Consider the following 23,057-nt stretch of genomic DNA (forward strand, 5'->3'; position numbering starts at 1 on the left):
ATTGTAAGATGTTAGACGAAATGGAGGATACTTCATCAGCATGGAGAAGTAGAGCAAATATTCCTCAAGGTGATATAAATGTGATTCAGCTGCATAAAGAATTGCATGATCAAGAGCAAGCAACTGCCGAATTGACCACCACAATGAATCAATTAGCCAAGGCTCAACTTCAACAAGTGCAAGGTCCTAGCAAGTCAATACCATAGACATTATTAATCTTATGGTAAACAAGAGAAGTCTTCAAGTGCAAAACCGTGTGGAAAATTATGTGCAAGAAGATAGTGGGTTTGATCAAGATGAATCTTACAATGAGCAAGAGGAGGAAGTACGATATGTGAATAACTTTCAAGGGCAAAGAAACAACTCTCAAGGCCCGAAACAACATAATGGCAACCTCAAGGTAACCAAGGTAATTGGAATGATGGTAACAATCAGGGAATTGGAATAATCAAAATATAAAATAAATTGGAATGATCAAAATAACCAAGGAAATTGGAGAGGCAATAGTCAAGGATATTGGAGAGGCAACAACCAAGGGAGATGGAACAATAATCAAGGCAATAGGGGGTCGGGATTTCAAAGGCCCCCGATGTATCAACAACCGAGCAACATGCCTCCTTATCCTTCCCATGGTCCAAGCTATTCTAATAATGAGATGGGACGAATTGAGAACATGTTTAAATAAATGATGGTCAAGAATGCAGACTTTGATGCCCAACTGCCTCTCACAACACATCCACCCAAAACATGGAAGTCCAAATGGGGCAAATCTCTTAAGCCATCAACACTTGTCCTAAAGGAGCACTACCAAGTGATATGGTGGTGAACCCAAAGGGTGGGAACAACACGGGGCATACCATGGACGTTACTACAAGGAGCAGAAAAGGTGGGGATGCACCAACCTCAAATCAAAGGAAACTCGTGGATGATGAGCAAGAGGTACAAGAAGATGATATCCCGAACAATGAGGTGCAAGCAAATGATGAAGTGTGGATTGATATTGATGACAATAGGAAGGAGACTCAAGAGGAAGTAAACCCGTCTAAGGATCACATTGTTGAAATACCGGAGCCGGTGGTGTAAAAGGCTAAGGCACCAATGCCTAGGCCTCCTCATTCGTATCCTCAAAGTCTTGACAAGAAAAATGGCGAGAATCAATTCAAAAAGTTCATTTACATGATGAATAGTCTATCTATCAACATGCCATTAGTTGAGGCTTTGGAGAAAATTCCCGGTTATACAAAGTTCATGAAGGATTTGGTGACAAAGAAGCGGTCTATGAAATGTGAAACTATAAATATGACTCATCAAGTGAGTGGAATTGTGCATTCAATGGCTCCTAAATTGGAAGATCCCGGTGCTTTCACAATCCCATATACCATTGGAAGTGCCGACTTTGCTAAAGCTCTTTGTGATCTTGGGGCAAGTATAAATTTGATGCCATATTTAGTTTTAAAGACTTTGGAAATTGGGCAACCAAGACCCACATCTATGAGGTTACAAATGGTTGATCGTATCATGAAGAGACTGTTGGGTATAATTGATGATGTGTTGGTTCGAATTGATAAATTCATTCCCCTGACAAATTGTGTTATTCTTGATTGTGAGGTAGACTATGAGGTGCCTATTATTCTTGGGAGACCTTTCCTTGCTACGGGAAAGGCTCTAGTTGATGTTGAAGCCAGAGAACTTACTTTTCGTGTTGGTGAAGAGAAAGTGGTTTTCCATGTTTGTAAGTTTATGAGGCAACCTAATAGTAATGAGGTGTGCTCTTTCGTGGACTTGGTGACCGATGTGACTATTGGTGAAACAAGTGATGTGATGAATGTTGATAATACTTTGGAGGCTGTCTTGCTCAATTGTGATGATGAAGAAATGGAGGGTTATGTGGAATGTGTGAAATCTTTGCAAGGAATGGGGTCATACACTTATGAGCCCCGCAAATTGTCCTTGGATATTGAGAATAGAACCACTCCTCCAACAAAGCCTTCAATTGAGGAGCCTCCCATCTTGGAGTTGAAGCCATTGCCTCCACATAATCGGTATGAACTTCATGGCCATTCTTCTACTTTACCAGTTATTCTTTCCTCTTGTTTAACTAATATGCAGGTAGATTCTACTTTGGTGGTGCTACAAAAGAGGAAGAAGGCTATTGGATGGACTTTGGCAGATATTCGTGGGATAAGCCCTGAATTTTGCACGAACAAGATTAACTTGGAGGAAGGTGCCAAACCATATTTTGAACATCAAGGACACTCAATGAAGCCATGCAAGAGGTTGTCAAAAAGGAGATCATCAAGTGGTTGGATGCCAGGGTTGTCTACCCAATTTCTGATAGTTCGTGGACTTCTCCGATTCAATGTGTCCCAAAGAAAGGAGGCATGGTGGTGGTCAACGATGATAAGAAGGATTTGATTCCTATAATAACGGTGACGGGGTGAAGAGTGTGTATGGACTATCACAAGCTCAACAAAGTCGCAAGGAAGGATCCTTTCCCACTTCCCTTCCTAAATCAAATGCTTGATAGATTGGCCAACCGTGCTTTCTATTGTTTCCTTGATGGGTATTCCGGCTTCAATCAAATTCATATTTCTCTGGAGGATTAAGAGAAAACTATTTTGACATGTCCTTATGGTACTTTCGCATTCTCACGAATGACATTTGGGTTGTGCCATGCACCGGCGACTTTTCAAAGGTGTATGATGGTTATCTTCATGGACATGGTGGAGGATTTCCTTGAAGTATTCGTGGATGAGATTTCGGTGGTCGAGAATTATTTTGATGATTGTTTAGCAAACTTGGACAAAGTGTTGGCAAGATGTGAAGAAACAAACTTGGAACTCAATTGGGAGAAGTGTCATTTCTTAGTTTAGGAGGGCATTGTCCTTAGCCACAAAATCTCAAAGAATGGCATTAAAGTCGATAAGGAAAAGTTTGAGGTGATTTTTAAACTTCCACCGTCAAATTCAGTCAAAGGCATGCGGAGTTTCTTAGGCCATGAAAGATTTTACCATCGTTTCATCAAGGATTTCTCTCCCATTGTGCAAGCTTTTGGAGAAACATGCAAAGTTCCATTTCAATGAGGATTGCATGAGAGACTTTGAGTTGCTAAATCTCAAGTTGACCAGTACTCCCATTATCACCGCTCCAAATTGGAGTGTTCCTCTTGAGCCCATGTGCAATGCAAGTGATGTAGCGGCATGGGCTGTTGTGGGGCAACGTATCAACAAGATGTTTCATCTGGTTTATTATGCAAGCAAGACCATGAATAGTGCCAAGTTAACTATACCATCACAAAGAAAGATCTCCTTGCCATTGTGTTTGCTATTGAGAAGTTTCACCCGTACTTGATAGGTGCAAAAGTGATTGTTCATACGGATCATGTGGCACTCCGTTATCTCATTATCAAGAAAGATTGCAAAGCCCATTTGATGAGATGGGTATTTTTGTTGCAAGAGTTTGATATTGATATCCAAGATCGAAAAAGGAGTGAAAACCAAGTGGCGAACCACTTATCTCGTTTGGAGAAAGAGGGGAGGTATTATGATGGCCTTAAAATCAATTACTCCTTCCTCGATGAGCAACTCTTGGCTATTTCAATGAAAGAGGTTCCATGGTTCGCAGATCTAACTAACTGTCTTGTGAGTGGTATCATTCTGATTTAGTTCTTTTCAAACTAAAGGAAGAAGCTCAAACAGGATTGTCAAGACTACTATTGGGATGAACTGTACCTTTTTCAGATTTGTACGGATGGAATGATTAGAAGATATGTACCTGAAGGAGGAACAAAGTGAAATTCTTGGGGCTTGTCACTCTTCACCGTATGGTGGTCACCATGGTGGAGCAATAACAGTGGCCAAAGCGTTAAGTTGTGGTTTCTATTGGCCCACTCTCTACAAGGATGCTAGTGATCTTTTCAAGGGTTGTGATGAATGTCAAAGGGCCGGTGAAATACCAAAGAAAAATGAAATTCCCCTCACCACCATTTTGGAGATTGACATTTTCGATGTGTGAGGTATTGACTTCATGGGTCCTTTTGTGAGTCATTGTGGAAACACCTACATCTTGGTCATGGTTGATTATGTGTCCAAGAGGGTTGAGGTCGTTGGTTTTCCCAATAATGAAGCAAGAAGTGTGGTGTCATTTTTTAGATGAACATCTTTACAATATTTGGTACTCCAAGGGGTATCATAAGTGATGGGGGATCGCATTTTTGCAACAAATCTTTTGATACTTTACTCATAAAGTATGGTGTCACTCATAAAGTCACGACCCCCTATCATCCTCAATCAAGCGGTCAAGTGGAAGTCTCCATCCGAGAGATAAAGAGTATTTTGTCCAAAACAATGAATGCTAACCGGACAGATTGGTGCAAGAAACTCTATGATGCATTATGGGCTTATAGGACGGCTTACAAAACACCGATTGGAATATCTATATACCGGTTGGTGTTCGAAAAAGCTTGTCATCTTCTAGTTGAACTTGAGCACAAAGACATCTGGGCTTTAAAGAAGTTAAATCTTGAGTGGGATGTCGCCGCAAACTTAAGGGTGGAATAAATGAGCTAGATAATTTCTGGTACCATGCATTCACAAGTTTGTTCCTATACAAGTAGAAGATGAAGTACCTCCATGACAAGTACATTCAGAACAATGAGTTTAAAGAAGGTGATCTTGTGTTGTTGTTCAATTCTCAGTTACGGATGTTTTCGGGAAAGTTGAAGTCTAAATGGAGTGGTTCGTTCGTGGTTGTGGGTGTGACACCCTTTGGTGCGATGGACTTGAAGAATAAAAATGATGAGGTGTTTAGAGTCAATGGTCACTAGGTGAAGCAATATCTGGGACAACTTGGTGATGGCCACGTCATGAAAATGATTCATTTCAAGTGATGATAGTAAATTGTGTCGTGCTGCGACGTTAAATCTGGTGTTTCATGGGAGGCAACCCATATTCCTTTTTCTTTTTCTTCTTTATAAGGTCTTGTTTTATGCTAGCTGGTTTTCAAGTTTGTTGCAGGAAAGAGTGTGCTTTGCAAAAACTGTGCTTAGAAAAATTTGCTAAGTGAGGAAAAAGTGCGGACCGCGCCTTTATTCTGCGGACTGCACAATTTTGAGTGTCCCAATAGAAAGGGATCTGCGGCCGCACAATTCTTGTGCGGACCGCACAATTAGAAAGCTAAAATTGCACACTCTCAGAGAAATGATCAAAATGCGGCTGCACAAGGAAATGTATCGTCTGTACAAAAATCTGCATCCGCACTAAAAATTATGCGGATCGCGGATCTTCAAAAGGAAAGTGTCCTTCATGTAACAAAGTGCGGATCGCACATGAAATTGTGTGGTCGCACTCGTCTCTTGAACCTTTGGAAAATCATGTTATGTATAAATAGTAGCATTCTCACTACTGTTGAAATTTTACGAACTCTGAAAGATTAACACAAAGGCAAACATAGTCCACTCAACGGATTCGCACATCTAACATTTATTCGCCATCTTTGATTCCTCCCCCGCATCATTACATTACATGTATGTTCAATTCATCATTAAAATTTTTAAATTTTCTTAATTTTGTTCATAATTAGTTTAGATTATTTTTAGACCTAATGTCAAATTAATCATCATGTGGGATGTCCTTGGTGTTGGGTATCTTCGTATTTGCTATATGGGGGATGGGTATCTGGTTTGTCATGATTAATTGCTACTACCATGTCTAAATTGTGTGCAAAAATTAGAAACCCTAAGTTTACTGCCAATTGATTTTGAATTGTGCGGCCGCACAAGGAATTGTGTGGTCCACAGATTGTTAGTTTAGGGTATTTGGTTTGAAGTGACTGAGCGGACTGCACTTGAAATTTTGTGGTCCGCATAAATTGAACCACGACTGTAGAAAAATTATGCGGTTCGTAGATCATTGCTTTCTCTGTTGTCAGAGAGAGGCACTTTTGAAGTGGTAATTGTGCGACCACACTCAAAAATGTGTGGACCAAACTTTAGTTATGCGGTCGCACTCAAATTTGTGAAGACTATAGAATGATCACTATGGCCACACTTCCAAATTGTGCTGTCCGCACAAACCCATCTACGATTGCACTCAATGATGTGCGGACTGCACATCCCCATCTTGCATATTGTTTTGTCTGCAACTGTATGATCCGCTAAACTTTAACTATAACTGATTCTTATTGCTAGGTATTGCAGATAATGGTTAGATCTTGGGGACGAGGTGATACTTCCTAAGGGAAGGGTAAACCCTCCCGAGGCCGAGGTAGGGGTACCCTACCACTCTCCGTGCAAAGAGTTATAGGCAAAAAAACAATAGCAGGGAGAGCTACAGTGCCTGCTAAGTTTTTTTCATATGTCTTGTCTAGGGAAGCCTCAAAGGGAAACTTTGTTGAAGAGCTACCTGATGCTCAATCACAACCACAACATCTTCAGGGGAGATATCGGCTCCGAGATGATCCCTTCTTCTCATAGAGCACTTTCAAAGGTTCGAAAGATGATAGGCAGGGTTCAAAGCCCTCTTCTACACCCTCCACCAATGCACTCGCTACTACTGCTGAGGATGATAATGATATTCATGATGATGGTCGAGGGGATGATACCAGAATTGCCTGCCTTGAGAGGTCGAAGAAGAAGGAAGTTTTGGAAGACGGATTTATGAGTCTGACTGCTTTCAACAAGTTTTAAGAGTGGTGGCCTCAGAGATCGCTCACACTTGAGTGGCAGTTTGTATTGAAAGACTTGGATAGGTACAACCCTAATGTGGAAAGACCATTACATCCCCCATTTTCGTACGTTAAAGTTTCATCGTAAGTTAATCGATGTAAGCTTGGTAATGAGATTATTTTGAGATTATAGGTATTATGTTATTTCAAGCAAGTTATAAGTAAATTTGTGAAGGTGAGAGGGTAAGAAAATCAATGAAAATGAATTTTGTCGAAGTTTGGCCTTTTGAGATAAAATACGGTCCGGGTTATAAATCCTGGTATTTATGGACTAGGGCCATATAAGGTACCACATGACCGCGATAGTAAGGTACATGAAGTGTGTTAAAAGTGATTGAGTAGTATTCTAAGTAATTTGGGATAATTCTTAATTATGAACATAATTGATTCGATATTATATTAGTGGGGAATTAATTAGTTGATTAAGGAGTGGTGGATTGTTAATTAAGCTCTTTGGATAAAGACTAAGGAAAGCTAACGTGGCAGCAAAATATTGTCCAAATTATGACTCTAATACTATGAGTGAAAAGGTTGCACATTTAAGTAGTATATGGCTTAGTCATACCATTTAAAGCCCAAAACTTATCAAATTCAAAAGAACGATCTTACATCAAATTGTTAGACAATGGAGATTCACGCAACAATTCAAGAATTCAAGCACAAAAGTTCCTTAACCGTCTTAACAACGTAACTCTAAAGAAGCCCAGTATAATCTTTCTCAAGAATAACAAATGGATTTTTCCCTACTCCGATCTTGCCATCACGAGTTTTACCACAATTGTTGTGTGTTAGAAGTATTGTCCAAAGAACCGGCTCAGGTATGTTAAGGATAAGCTCTTCTTTCATTTTGGCATGATCCTGTAATTAAATGAGTTTAATAATGAGGCATAAAGAAAAGTTCATACTCCCGAATTTATATACATTTTTCTAATCTCATAAGCTACAGTATTCTCCCTTATCGGGACTTCATATTCAACTGAGTATTGCCTTTTTCCAGTCATGAGAGCAGAGAGCCTATATATACAACATTATAATATTTTCATTACCATCGAGCTATAATCAATGGGCAAGCCCCTATTGGGCAACCTCTGATCAGATGGTAAGTTATATACCTAGCCTACTGTGGTCGAGAGCCTATGAGCAAGCCCAGTTGGCCTAGATATAGAGCCTAGTATGGCCAAGCGCCTATGAGCGAGCCTACTACGGCAGAGCAGTTATATATATACCGGGCCTTATAAGGCGGGACAACTATTTTACTTATTATATTGAGAGAGTTGAGTCAGTATCAACAAGTGAGCATATCTTCAAATTATCTTTGACTCCCAGTTACTTTTAGTTATTACATTATTAGTTCAGTTTTAGCTTTCAATATATTGCCTAACATACTCGGTACATTATTTCGTACTGACGTCCCTTTTCTGGGGGCGCTGCATTTCATGCATGCTGGATCAGATAGACAGACAGGTAGACCTCCTTATTAGGTGTTTCCCGAGTTCGTCTTGATCGGTAAGCTCCATTCCTTTCGGAGTTACTGTGTCTCGAGATTTATGTACATCTTGTGTATATATGTATATATGTTGTGAGTAGGTCGGGGCTTTGTTCCAATCATAGTATATCCATCAGTAGAGGCACGTAGACATATCTCGTCAGTTAGTGCAGTATGTTGGGCTTGTAGGTCTTTTATGTATATTTTGTTGGTTTGCTAGTTGTAGTAGCTATGACGGCCTTTCCAGCCCACTTTATATTGATGTTTAGTCAGCATTCGCAATTGTCTTGCAATGTGGCCCATGGACAAAGTATGACATTATATATTCAGAGTCTCTTAGTCGCAAGTTGGTACACAAGGATAGGTGAGGCATGGGGTACCGGTCTCGCCAGACAAAAGTGGTATTAGAGCAGTTTTGTCCTAGGGAGTCTACAAGACGTGTCTAGTAGAGTATTTTTATGGGTATGTCGTGCACCACACTTATAAGTAGGAGGATATAGGGCATTTAGGACTTTCACTCTGTCTTCTTACTGTAGATCATGTGGTAGAGCTCAGTTGTAAGAACTCAATTTTCTAAATTCTATCTTACTCATAATACTACGATTCCTACATCTAGAAAGACAGTTGGTAAGAGATTGCATGTGGCTATGGAAGAGTTGAGTAAGAGGAACTCGATTTTTCGTGATGTTTATGATGAGTAAATGTAAGGTATTTAGTATATCATGTGTGTATTAAGACATGTAGGCCTCTTTATAAGGAACCTTGAGGCAAGAATATCTATCCACTCCTATGGTAAAAGGAAATGAGAGATTCAGAAGATAGATACAAGGTTCAACATGTAAAACAAGCAAGATGAAGAAGGGTATGAGGTGCCCAGTTAAAGAAGATTATTAGTATTCACAAATTCAGGCAAAAGAAATATATGCCTATTGAGTTACCTTCAACAATGACAACAGTACATACCAATGTCCACACCCGTATCATTTATGCCTTATGGAAGTTAACAGAAGTAGTATGATATCAGGATCCGGCTGGGGTTAGAGTAACCCAAAATGGTGAATCGATTGTTTACGTTAGTTGACATTTCCAAAGGATAGTGCAAATATGCTAATAGATCTCCTTATGAGACACCCAGATGGTGTACTCTAGAATAGTACAACCAGATATGAGTACTACAAAGTTAGACACTGGAAGCCTGGAAGGGATAAATATTTCCTTAGTATGTCTCCCGTCCCTAATAGAAGGAGAATGTTTGGCAACCCGAAGAGCCAATGGATGGAGCAAAGGGAGATAAAAGTAAAAGAATGTCTTGTTGGAGTTTTCAGAATAAAGTAATAGACATTAATGTTAGCATGGAAATAAGAAGAGAGTTAGTGAAGCATTATGAGTAAGGTGTGATACATGGATGACAACGGTAGATCCAAAAAATGACAATATTACAGAGTCTATAGTCAAGTGAAGGAAAAGACGAGAGGTGACGGGCCTTGAGACAAGAAAAGAGTAGAGGCAATAAAGTTATAGCCTCATTTCGAGAAATAAGTTCGTGACTCCAACGCGTCTATCAGAAGGGAAAGTTAGACCCTAGAATAATAGAAATCAGTATGGGTTGTTGAACAAGATAAAATTAAACATGAATTAGGGATTGAGTGATTTGATAATGGTTTACATCATGAGAATTTCATATTTCGTTCCGGTGATAATAGAATGGATAACAGAAGAAGGTACATGAGAAATTAAGAGAATGGTCATTTAGGAAGATGCTTCGCTAAAGCAAGCAATGTGAGCAAAGTTAAGCTTAAGGGACTATGTGTGCCAGTTATACTAGGTGTCACACTCGTGAGTAGGGAATTTCATTATACTTGGAACAGAAGGATTACCGCAAGGCGAGTAAGGGTCATCGATGATGTGAAAAGACGCAAAATATGAAAAGGTAAAACATCTATATGTAGATTATCGTAGCACTAATTCTTAATACTCCCCTAAAGGGGGGATATGGAACTAAGTTAGAATTAAGTAGTTCTAGTAACTATGGAATGGTAAAAGAAGAATGCGATAAAAAAATGAGAAAGGGATGAGATTGCACTTATCAAATTCCTGCATATATTCTACAATTCCAGAATATTATACAAGCACGACATCATGGAAGGAAAGTAAGGGTTCCTGCCCAGAATGTTATTGATAAATAAGGAGCCAGTGCGAGAGGTAAGTTAGACAAAGGAAATAACCCAAGAAAGATTACGCTGAATTTTGATATGAGAATGGCCCGACGAGAAGTTAGCAGTTGATTCAGGAAGAGCCTAGTTATGGCTAGAAAAGATGACATAGATAAATTAATAGATCATGCAAGATAAACATAGTGAACTCCAACATGAGGCATTTAGTCTCGCAGGTATGACATCGTAACCTTGAGAAATATTAAGATAGAAGTTGGTAAAGGTACCGTATGAGGGTTACGGAGATAAACGAGAGTGCCACTGGGAAGACAATCAAAATATTAGCTCAGAAGCAACCTTACGAGCACAAGGGCATGAATGTAAGTAAGTAAGGATAATTACAAGTAAGAAAGAACATCAAAAATCCTGCTGATAAATGATGTAATAAGCTCGTAGCCTTGGAAGAATCAGAGGATCCTCCCTAAGTACTAAAATGAAATACTAGCCCAGGAAATAAGGAAGAACGCTTCAACCTAAGCACAATGACCTAAAGAGAAAATGGCCATGTAACAACAGTCTCATAACAACGTTGTATACACTCCATAAGAAGGTGGCACCTACCATGGTTAATGAACAGGGAGTAAATTAAGAAATAATATTCAAGATCATATGAGTTGTACGGAATTTAAATGTGTGTGGAAACTAAGATAAGCTAAGTATGCACGCAAAAAGGGGGCAAAAAGACCATGAAAAGTAATAGCTTACATTTAAAGAAGCTGAGAAGGAACGAAAGGAATTATTTAATCAATGATCCAATATTGGTTACATTATGTAAGCACTTAAGAGTTTGGATTATTATCCATGCAGCATATATTTTGACAATCATACAGCTGTAGAAGGTTCCGGTATAAGTTAGAAGGAAGAATTGAGCCCGGGTCATAGAGAAAGGATTGAATTGTCAAAGGATTATATTATGGATATTACATAGCGCCCATGAAAGGCTAGAAGTAATAACTAACACCTGAGCCACAGATCAAAATAGATGGCTAAAAGTTCGACAGTATGAGAGCACATCTGGCTGTCATTCTTAAGATAAATAGTAACGAGGAAGTATTAAAAGACATAGATTTATACATACATGATAAGTAGAAAAAGAGTAACCTGGAGTTTGGTGGCAGACCTCAGCAATGAAAAATCAAAGTAAGAGTCATGGTATAGTATGACCTACCTAGATGCAGTAAACTTATACAGATAGATACGGATCTATGTAATAAGGTATTGCAATATTCGTAAGTTCAACAAAGTACCAAGAGAAGAACTTCAATATACCTATAGGTGCCCAGAGGGATATTTATCAAGCTATGTATATGTTTACAAAGTGAGGCCTAGAGATCGGCTAAAAGCTGGAGGAAAGAGGGGAGAAGAGTCGCATAGGTGCACAAACAAGGACAAAGACATACATATTGCACGATAGAAAGTAGAAATAGTTACAAGCTTGGGAGGATTCCAACCACAAGCCGTGGTGTGATAAAGAGGCCTAAAAGGGGGGAATGCACTGGCCTTTGGATTTATCCGCAGAACAGTTACCTAGATGGCAAGAAGAGTACTGAAGTATTTGAAAGACATAATTTAGGAAAATAATAAGTGCATCAGTCCAAATTCGAGGACGAATGTTCTAAAGGCGGGAATGATATTACATCCTGCATTTTTCGTACGTTAAAGTTTCTTTGTAAGTTAACCGATGTAAGCTCGGGAATAAGATTATTTTGAGATTATAAGTATTATGCTATTTCAAGCAAGTTATAAGTATATTTGTGAAGGTGAGAGGGTAAGCAAATCGATGAAAATGAATTTTGTCGAAGTTTGGCATTTTGAGATAAAATACGGTCCGGGTTATAAATCCCGATATTTATGGACTAGTGTCATACAAGGTACCACATGACTGTGCTAGTAAGGTGCATGAAGTGTGTTAAAAGTGAATGAGTAGTATTCTAAGTAATTTGAGATAATTCTTAATTATATAGGTAATTGATTAGATATTAGATTAGTGGGGAATTAATTAGTTGATTAAGGAGTGGTGGATTGTTAATTAAGCTCTTTGGATAAAGACAAAGGAAAGCTAACGTGGCAGCAAAATCTTGTCCAAATTATGACTCTTATACTATGAGTGAAAAGGTGGCACATTTAAGTAGTATATGGCTTAATCATACCATTTAAAGCCCAAAACTTATCTAATTCAAAAGAAAGGTCTTACATCAAATTGTTAGGCAATGGAGATTCACGCAAGAATTCATGAATTCAAGCAAAAAAATTCCTTAAGCATCTTAGCAATGTGACTCTAAAGAAGCCCGGTATAATTTTTCTCAAGAATATCATACGGATTTTTCTCTACTCCGATCTTGCCGTCGCGAGTTTTGTTTCAATTGTCGTGTGTTAGAAGGATTTTCTAGAGAACCGGCTCAAGTATGTTAAGGCTAAGACCTTCCTTCATTTTGGCATGATCCCGTAATTATATGAGTTTGATAATGAGGCATACAGAGTAGTTCATACTCCCGAATTTATGTACATTTTCCTAGTCTCATAATCTTCAGTACTCTCCCTTATTGGGACTTCATATTCAATTGAGTATTGTCTTTTTCCAGTCAAGAGAGCATAGAGCCTATATATACAGTATTACAGTATTTTCATTACTATCAAGTTATAATCGATGGGCATGCCCCTATTGAGCAACCTCTAATTAGATGGTAAGTTATATACTATTGTAGCCGAGCTCCTATGAGTGAGCCCAGTTGGCCGAGATACAGAGCCTAATATGTCCGAGTGCCTATGTGCGACCCTACTATGGTAGAGAAATTATATAGCTATAATACACCCCGACCAACGAAACAAGATTTAAAGTTTACAATCCATTAGGCAAAGACCTAGGTGAAGGTCATAGCCCTAGGCATTTCTATATCTTTGAAAAACATCCAAAAATAATATTCTCTAGTTTTATACCTTTAGAATTGCAATCCCTGGCATAATTTTAGAATTAATAACAAAACCATATTGGTGGAAGTGCATTCTAGATACTTCACGTGCTCAATCCAAATATATACTTCTATTTCCCATCTCATCTCTCTGTGGATTTGATCCCGACTCTTTGTTGGGTATTATTATAGTAATCGACCATTTCATAACCTCAAATAAAGGTGTGACTAGGACGAGATCAGAATCCACTATACCCATGTTGTATAGTGCCTTGTGTCAACAGTCTATAAAATATTATGGGTCCTTATTCAAGCCCTCGGAGGGCCTAGTGGGTCCCTCCCTGGATGTGTTGCAATGACAGGCTGATTTGCTTCAACTGTTGAAACTGCTGAAGTCTAATATCCGAGAGCCATCTGCTCTGGAGTGTTAGTGGCGAGTGTCTAGAATTCTCCCCTAGAATGAGAAATAGCTGGAACCATAGGAAATACTCTATCCGGGGCCACATTCTCCATAAGGCCCACCAAGCGGACTAGAGCGTCCTAAAGTATGGGAGTAGCAATAAACTCCATTGGGACTTGAGTTGCTCCAACTGGCATGGACAGAACTGGGATATCCTTCTCCTACTCGATCTGAGGCACAACAATAGGTGCTACTACGCGTGCTCTAAGCTCAGCTCTACCTCTGCCTCTACCCCGGCCCCTACCCCTGGTAGTGGCTGCAACCTAGGGCTCCGGCTCCTAGTTCGTTTTGGATGTTGTGCATGTCCTCGCCATCTGTGAGAAAATTAGAATAGAATGATTTAAAATGAATAATAGAATAAAATCACATGATAGAGAAAGAAAAAAGTTAAATTTCCTAAAGCCCTATGGTCTCTAAAATATAAGTACAAATGTCTCTGTACCGATCCTCCAGACTCTGTCTCGTGAGACCTAGGCAACCTAGTGCTCTGATACCAACTTGTCATGAACCGAAATCCCAACTGCAGTGTCGTGATGACGGCTAATGCTTACTTGCTAGGCAAGCCAATATTAACTAAACATTATTCATTTTTAGCAATTATACAAGCAATTAAATAAGAAATAAAATTGTAGAACTCAAAAATAGAAATAATAATTCCCAATATGCCGTCTAGTCTAAATCCGAAATCCGGTGTCACAAGTACATGAGCAACTAAAATTAAATACTATAACCAAAGTCCGAAATAAAAGTACAATTGTTTGAATGAAACAAGAGTGCAAGAAATAAGTAGGGGACTTTAGGGTATACGAACGTCGTGTAGCTCTACCTCAAGTATCCGTAAAAAAATGGTCTAAGCGAGCCTCCACTAACTACTGTTAGGACCAACACTAGAATCTGTACAAGAAGTGAAGAAGTATAGTATAAGTACAACCGACCCCATGTACTCCGTAAGTGCTAAGTCTAACCTTGATGAAGTAGTGACGAGGCTATAACAAGGCACTCACTATAAACTTGTACGAGCATAAATAAAATAACAATAAAATAGAGAAAAAAAGTATAACATGAAAACTGGAACAAGAAATACATAACAGAATAACATCAACGCTCAACTTTCTAAATACAACACGGATACGGAACCAACATTTAAGAACAATCAATATGTCTTCTCCGTTGTGATGTAGAATCCGATCCACGAATATATATATATAAAGAACATGTTTTCACCGTTGCGGCGTAAAACCCAATCCAAATAAGATTCCTTACAGTAAAAAAAATGTACCTTATTTAGGGTTCCCCTATTATATAAGGGGATCCCAATCATTTGTAAACATCATCTAATCATTTGACAAAGAATATACTATCCTACTTTTCTCGCTTATAGTTTATCAGAATTGTCCTCTAGCTTTACCATTCTTACTTTATTGTTCTTACTTTACTGCTCTTAACCCATCTCGAGGTCACTGGGCTCGAGGTTGATATTGCTTAAGTAACACTGGTTTGATTCACTAATTTCCTTCATTTATATTTTATACTTCTTGATTATTAATTGGTATTGAGCTAAATCGCATATCTTTAAAACCACAAATTAAGTTTAAATGTTACTCGTATTTTCGAGGCAAACAGGTTGGCGCCCACCATGTGGCTAAAGATAATAGTGATTATTTCATTACTGATTCTCATAACACACATTATTTTTACACTTTTTCTTGTCAAGAATTTTTTATTCTCAGGCTGAAACATGTCTAGCTCAAAAAACGCACCTCTTCATTACAACGAATGTCTTGGATTTCATGGGAAAACAAGAATGTAGGGGTCGGTGTACCACTGATAAACCCTGGGGAAGTGCCAGATGTGGAACCAGTTGATGTTAGTTCACACATTGCATTAATGCAGATTTAGGCATAGACCCCTGAGGGAGTGTACGCAGGGAAGCTCGATCTGGTGGCCAAGTAACACAAGGAATAGAAGATGGGGGAGTCAGCCTCCAAGTGATATTCGAGATGCTACGAGCTCAAAAGATTGCCATCACTCAACTTCAGAGTCAGAATAAAACTCTGAGTATAGCTGAACCAGGAAACACTCAACGTGCTGAACCAGCGCCAGAAAGATAAAACGGAGATGGATCGGGGACTGACCCCACCATATTGAGAATGCCCGAATAGCTCACCAAGAGGATTGAGTCTCGGGAAAAGAATAGTGAGGACAATGACAAAAAGGTGGAGACTTATAACTCCCGTGTTGATGAAATACCAGGGGCACCCCCGGTCTTGAAAGGTTTAGATGCCAAAAAGTTCATATAGAAACCATTCCCTATGAGCGCGACTCTGATGCCCATTCCTAAAATGTTTTGCATACACGATATACCCAAATATAACGGGACAACCGACTCTAACGAGCATATTACTTCATACACTTGTGGGATCAAAGGAAATGACTTGAACGACGATAAGATTAAATCGGTATTATTGCAGAAGTTTGGGGAAACAATGTCAAAAGGAGCAATGATTTGGTATCACAACAATCCTCCTAACTCTATTGATTCATTTGCTATGTTAGCAGACGCTTTTGTGAAAGCACACGTCGGGGCCATAAAGGCGGCGAGGAGGAAATCAGACATTTTCATGAAAAAATAGAGGAACGATGAGATGTTGAGGGAGTTCGTGTCTAGGTTTCAGATGGAGCGAATTGAACTACCACCAGTCTCGGATGATTGGGAAGTGCAAGCTTTTATGCAGGGCTTGAATGAAAGGAGTTCAATTACGTCTCGACAATTAAAGAAGAATCTGATTGAGTACTGATTTGTGACGTGGTCGGACGTACATAACCATTACCAATCAAAGATTAGGGTTGAGGACGACCAGTTAGGAGCCCGCTCGGGCTCAAATCATTCTAACAGGTTGGCAGCTAAGACCCCGAGGGATACAGACAGGGAATCAAAATCCAACAATGAACGATATCATCCATATATCAACCAGATAAACAACGGAATGGGTTGTAATGATCCTCAGAATGATCGGAGAAATGATCGAGGTCAAAGCTCACGGGGACGCATGAGTAAGAATGGGTTCGATAAACATGCCGACCCTGCGGTGGCACCTCGATTGTTAGGGTATAATTTCAATGTAGATGCATCAGGGATTGTGTCAGCTATTGGAAGGATCAAGGATACCAGGTGGCCCAGGCCTATACAAACTGATCCCTCTCAAAGGAATCCAAACTTGATGTGTAATATCATGGCACACATGGCTATAGAACCGAAGACTATAGGAAGCTAAGAGACGAGGTAGCTCGGTTGTTCAGTGAGGATAACCTTCAAGAATTTCTCAGTGATTGAGCGAAGAATCACTTCAGGGAGAGAGATGCAAGCAGAAAAAACGAGAAGGAAGAACCACAACATGTGATCCACATGATCGTCGACGGTGTCGATATCTCGCAAAGACCTGTATTCAAATGCACCAAGATGTCGATCACTAGAGAAAAATGGACTCGGAGCTATGTGCCCAAGGACGTCCTATCATTTTATGACGAGGAAGCAGAAGGCATATCTCAGTCCCACAAAGACGCCCTGGTAATTTATATTCTTTTCAATAAAATTCAAGTTAAATGTGCTCTAGTGGATCCAGGTAGCTCAACAAACATAACCAGATCGAGGGTCGTAGAGTAGCTCGGCCTACAGGATCAGATTATACCTGCATCCCGGGTCCTCAATGGCTTCAACATGGCGAGCGAAACAACAAAGGGGGAGATAATCCTACCAGTAAATGTAGCTGGGACCGTACAAGATACAAAATTCCATGTCATTAAAGGCGACATGAGGCACAATGCACTCCTCGGGAGACTATGGATACACAACATGAGGACAGTACCTTTAACACTTCATCAGATGATGAAGTTCCAAATAGAGGATAGTGTTAAAACTGTTTACGGAGAGTAACACGCTGCAAAGCAACAGGTAAGCAAAGACGAAGAAGTGGATCGTATACGACCTCAAGGCCCCGATTCTCAGCCGCTCGGTTTGCTTAAACACACTAATTTCAAGTTCTTACCTTGTTTCCTAGTCTCACACTTATCATCTATTGACTAACAACTAGCATAAAAACTGATCACGTATTTTTAGAACCACAAAATCAAATTTAATTGTAATTGACATTTTCCAGGTAAATAGTTTGGCGCCCACTGCGGGGCTAAAAATAATAGTGATCATTTTCTTGCTGGTTTACTACATAATGCAAGTTATCTTTCACACTTTTTCTTGTCCAAAAATCTTTGATTTCAGGTCAAAATGTCTAACTCAGTAAATGCATATGAAAACAACGGTCTTGAAGACCATTGAGAGAATGGTGTAGCTGTTCCAGGTATTGGTGTGCCACCAAGAAACTCAGAGCTATTTTTGCTTTCAGATCAAATTACGCACCCCATCGATTACTCTAGTTCAGGGGCCATCCGAGTTGGGGAGTATCCTCCTTTATGGTCTATCAATAACGCCCTAGGGCTATATTCACTCTAAGTTCAAATCAAGTGTTTTAGACCACCCGAGCTCGAGCTAACTCTCACTCAAGGACTGTCTATGAGAGTCTTAGGGCTATCTTTATTCTCAAGTGTTGGAGCAAATTCTCCCTCGAGGACTATCAGCAGGGCCTAAAGGCTAAGTTTCGTTCTAAAATTCGAAGCCCTATTCTCACTCAGTCCGAAGTCAGAGGTCTCGGCGGCCGAAGTTTGTATCAATTCAATCCGGGCTCAGTTCGAGGAATGGCGAAGGGTTTAACTAAATATCATATTAGCCAATCGGGAACCGAGGGAATACCTACGCCTAGGCCCGGTATTCGGACTGATCGATAGAGTCATGTGCTTAGATTCTTCACAAACGCAAATAAAGGGAAATCCAGCATAAATCAGAGACAAATTGAAGAAACATCTTTGTATTAATAAGCGATGATTACAAAAAGCCCATGAAGGGTCATTACACATGATTGGAAAAGCCCACAGAGGATCCTTACACAGAAACAAAGAAGCAAAAAATAACAACTAAAAGTCTAATATACTCTCAGGGGTACTTCCTCGGAAGCAATATCTTCGAGAACCATTTCTTGAGGGGCCTCATCTCGATCTTCCAAACGGTGTCTTCCAGTATGAAGAAGAAGCAGAAAATGATGAAGATGAGGCAGAAAAAGATGAAGAAGCAGAAAAAGATGAAGAAGTGGTTGGGTGAAAAATTTGCCTAGTATGGGTCTCACTAGCACTACTATTGGGAAGCCACTTCTTGAGATATTGCGCCGGTGTGGGATGCAAAAGTTAGTAGATGGCACCACCTCACTCCACGGAAAGTAAAAGGTGTGAAGCGCCACACCAGGTGGAAGTTAAGAGAGGTGAGCAACAGTCTACGGTCCACATATCCTCTGATACGAAGGTAATTTGAGATTCCTCTCTCATTATTTAGGGCCAACAACAACAAACCGGTGTGATCCCACTCACTAGGGGAAAACTATGAGAAAGCGCCATAACATAACTTGCGAGAACATTGCCGTGTGACCTTACGGCCACAGGCTTCAAACATGGGAAATAGAGTTGGAAGAGGATGAAGAGAATAAAGGAGTTAAAGAATGTTGTAGAATGACTGAATGAAGACTTGATTCAAGGAAGCTTCCATTTATAGAAAGATGGCAGCATAACCGACGGCGCAATCAACGCCTTTGGGAAATGTATCGACAGGTGCAATAAATGCTTTTTGAGGAGACGGATAGGCGATGATATTATCGCTTTGAGAAAATAAACTGGCACAATATTGAATGCTTCTGGAAAGATGTACCAATGGGACGTCCTGATTATCACAAAGGCTTACGTCATAAGCATGATGTCACCACAAGAGGCTCGAGGAGATCGGTGTCAAGATCGTTTTTTGTCATTTTCATTCTAAGAAACGTGGGGACTATCTGTATACAACTTAAATTGGAGAGCCCGATTTTGTGAATATTATGATATCCTGCAACCCGTTTTTGAAAGGCTCGAGTCCAGTTCGAGGTTAGAACCCGAGGGTCCTTTATGCTCGACCTCAGGGCAGAGTAAATCGACGGCTATGATGAACGAGTGGGAGATTTTCAAGGCACATGATCAAGGCTGACCAAGTCTATTAGGCTAGTTCAAGCCCGTACCGTGCCATTAAATGGTTGTACCAAACAGTATATCTTTGTAATAAATGCAGTTGTACTATGTTAGGATTTCCCTTGATATATAAAGGTGATCCTTTTCATTTTGTAACACATCATACTTACAACATCCAATACAAAAATGTTCTCTCTTCTTTCTAACTTAAACATATTCTCTTGATTTCACTACTTACATTTATTGCTTACATTTATTGTGTTCTATTTATTGTTCTTCATTTATTGCTCATTATTGACCATAAAGAGACTTCATCAAAGCTCTCAATATTGTTAGTCCCTCATCAGCTGTCCATAGCTTAGTGTCGAGCCCGACCTCGAGGCCTTGTATAATCAAGCTCAAGGCCCCGATTCTCAGCCGCTCGGTTTTTTTAACACACTATTTTCAAGTTCTTACCTTGTTTCCTAGTCTCTCACTTAGCATTTATTGCCTAACAAATAGCATAAAAATAGATCACTTATTTTTAGAACCATAACATCAAATTTAATTGTGATTACCATTTTCCAGGTAAACAAGGATTTCCTTACTCCTCAAACTTTCGTCGTTCCCGAAGAGTCCGATGCAACCAAGTCAATGGTCGAGGAACTGGAGCAGGTCTTACTGATCGAATACATGCCCGAAATAAAGGTATACCTTGGAACGGGATTACCCCCCGAACTTACAAAAAAACTCATTCAATTTCTTATTGATAATATGGATTGCTTTGCTTGGTCCCATTTAGATATGACAGGAATTCCACCAGAAATAACAACACACCGGTTAAGCCTCAACCCGAGGTTCAAATTGGTTAAGCAAAAAAGAAGGCCCCAGTCCGAGGTGAAGCACACATTCATAAAGGACGGGGTAACCAAACATCTTAAAATAAGGTCTATTCGGAAAATAAAATATCCCGAATGGTTAGCCAACGTAGTTGTAGTTCTTAAAAAATGAAACTAAATTAGAATGTGTGTTGATTACAAGGATCTAAACAAAGCATGCCCAAAAGACTCTTTTCCATTGCCTAACAACGATATGATCGATGCCACGGCCGGCCACAAGATCCTAACTTTTCTCGATGCCTACTCCGGGTACAATAAAATTCAGATGTACCCGGAGGATCAGGAGAAGACCTCGTTTATCACCATGTTTGGAACTTATTGTTACAATGTAATGCCCTTCGGGCTAAAAATAGCAGGAGCTACGTACCAGCACCTAGTTAACAAAATGTTCAAGGAATAGATAGATAATCGATGGAAGTTTACATTGATGATATGTTGGTTAAGTCTCTGCGCGCAGAGGACCATATAACTCATTTGCAGGAAACATTCAAAATCTTGAGGAAGTACAACATGAAGCTTAACTCGAAAAAATGTGCCTTCGGAGTTGGCTCGGGTATGTTCCTCGGCTTCATGGTGTCGAATCCGGGCATCGAAATTAACCCTGACAAAATCAAGGCCATCGAGGATATCACAGTTGTGGATAGTGTGAAGGTCGTGCAAAGGCTAACAAGTCGAATAGCCGCTTTGGGTCGATTCATTTCAAGGTCATCGGATCAAAGTCATAGGTTCTTTTCCTTGCTCAAGCGATACATATCGAGCCCGCCTTTGCTTCACACCCCGAAGGTAGACGAAAAGATTTACTTATATTTGGAAGTATCCGATATAGCTGTAAGTGGCGTACTAGTTTGAGAAGATCAAGGTACGCAGTTCCCTATTTATTATGTAAGTCGAACTCTATGAGATGCTAAAAGTAGATACCCTCACTTAGAAAAATTAGCACTTGCATTGATAAGCGCATCTAGGAAGCTAAAGCAATATTTTTAATGTCATCCCATATGTGTATTGACCGCTTACCCCCTTTAAAAAGTTTTGCATAAGCCCGAACTATCGGGCCGGTTAGCCAAATAGGCCATCGAACTTAGCGGGTGCGATATCGAAAATCGACCCCGAACCTCCATCAAATCTCAAATCCTAGCTGACTTCGTGGCCGATGTTAGACTGACCCTTGTACCAAAAGTGGAGAAAGAACTCCTGCTAAGAACGGGTACATCATCGGGGGTATGGACCCTTTTCACGGACGGTGCCTCGAATGTGAAAGGGTTCGCGCTTGGCATTGTCTTGAAGCCGCCTACGGGCAATACCATTAGACAATCTATCAAAACTTCTAGGTTGACTAATAATGAGGCCGAGTATGAGGCCATGATTACAGGTCTCGATCTAGCTAAGAGCTTGAGAGCAGAAGTCACTACAGCCAAGTGCGATTCACTATTGGTGGTAAACCAAGTAAACAAAAGTTTTGAAATTCGAGAGGATAGGATGCAACTATACTTGGATAAACTACATGTAACATTACATCGCTTCTAGGAATGGACTCAGGATCATGTACCTCGAGAACAAAATAGTGAGGCCGATGCGCTTCTAATTTGGGATCCTCGGTCAAAGAAGATGATATTCTCTCGGGGGCTATCGTCCAATTATCGAGGCCTATGGTTGAAGAGGGTCATGCCGAGATAAATTCTACAAGCTTGACCTCGGACAGGAGGAATAACGATATCGATTATTTGAAGAATGGAAAACTCTCATCGGACCAAAACGAATCGAGGGCCCTATGAACCAAGGCTGCTAGGTTCGCATTAGATGAAGATGAAACATTTTACAGGAGAGCGTCGATAGGCCATTGGTGGTATGTTTGGGGCCGGGAGACACCGATTATGTTGTACCAGAAATCCACGAAGGTACTTGTAGGAACCACTTTGGCGCCGATTCTTTGATTAGCAAAATTATTAGAGCAGGGTATTACTGGGACATCATGGAAAAAGATACTAAGGAATTTGTCAAAAAATGTAATAAGTGCCAACGGTTTTCACCGATAATCCATCAGCCCGGAAAACAACTCCACTCGGTCATATCCCCATGGACTTTCATGAAATGGGGAACGGACATAGTCGGCCCTCTACCAACGGCCCGAGGTAAAGCTATTGACTTCATTTGGGACCATATCATATGTCGGTTTGGGATGCCTGTCGAGATTGTATGTGACAATGGAAAGCAATTCCTCGGCAGCAAGGTGGTAGAGATTTCGAGGAACATAAGATAAAGAGGATCTTATCAACACCGTACTACCCAACT

General features: G+C 40.0%; 2 protein-coding genes across 2 annotated transcripts; both read left to right on the forward strand.

Moving 5' to 3' along the window:
• The first annotated feature begins 1,098 nt into the window (after positions 1 to 1,098).
• Positions 1,099 to 2,415, forward strand: LOC138878445 (uncharacterized). The gene has a single exon (XM_070158123.1). The coding sequence runs from the start codon at positions 1,099 to 1,101 to the stop codon at positions 2,413 to 2,415; it is 1,317 nt and encodes a 438-aa protein (XP_070014224.1).
• A 582-nt stretch (positions 2,416 to 2,997) lies between these two features.
• On the forward strand, positions 2,998 to 4,014 carry LOC138878446 (uncharacterized). The gene is made up of 3 exons (XM_070158124.1): positions 2,998 to 3,220; positions 3,355 to 3,648; positions 3,764 to 4,014. The coding sequence occupies exons 1-3, from the start codon at positions 2,998 to 3,000 to the stop codon at positions 4,012 to 4,014; spliced, it is 768 nt and encodes a 255-aa protein (XP_070014225.1).
• The last annotated feature ends 19,043 nt before the right edge of the window (positions 4,015 to 23,057 follow it).

Source organism: Nicotiana sylvestris, chromosome 9 (genome assembly GCF_000393655.2).
Source record: "Nicotiana sylvestris chromosome 9, ASM39365v2, whole genome shotgun sequence".
Classification (NCBI taxonomy): Eukaryota; Viridiplantae; Streptophyta; class Magnoliopsida; order Solanales; family Solanaceae; genus Nicotiana; species Nicotiana sylvestris.

Coding starts and splice junctions, on each gene's coding strand:
- LOC138878445 (XM_070158123.1), top strand. CDS start 1,099: ATGCCTAGGCCTCCTCATTCGTATCCTCAAAGTCTTGACAAGAAAAAT.
- LOC138878446 (XM_070158124.1), top strand. CDS start 2,998: ATGAAAGATTTTACCATCGTTTCATCAAGGATTTCTCTCCCATTGTGC. Junction 3,221..3,354: donor ATGGGCTGTTGTGGGGCAAC/GTATCAACAAGA, acceptor CGTACTTGATAG/GTGCAAAAGTGATTGTTCAT. Junction 3,649..3,763: donor AACTAACTGTCTTGTGAGTG/GTATCATTCTGA, acceptor TGGAATGATTAG/AAGATATGTACCTGAAGGAG.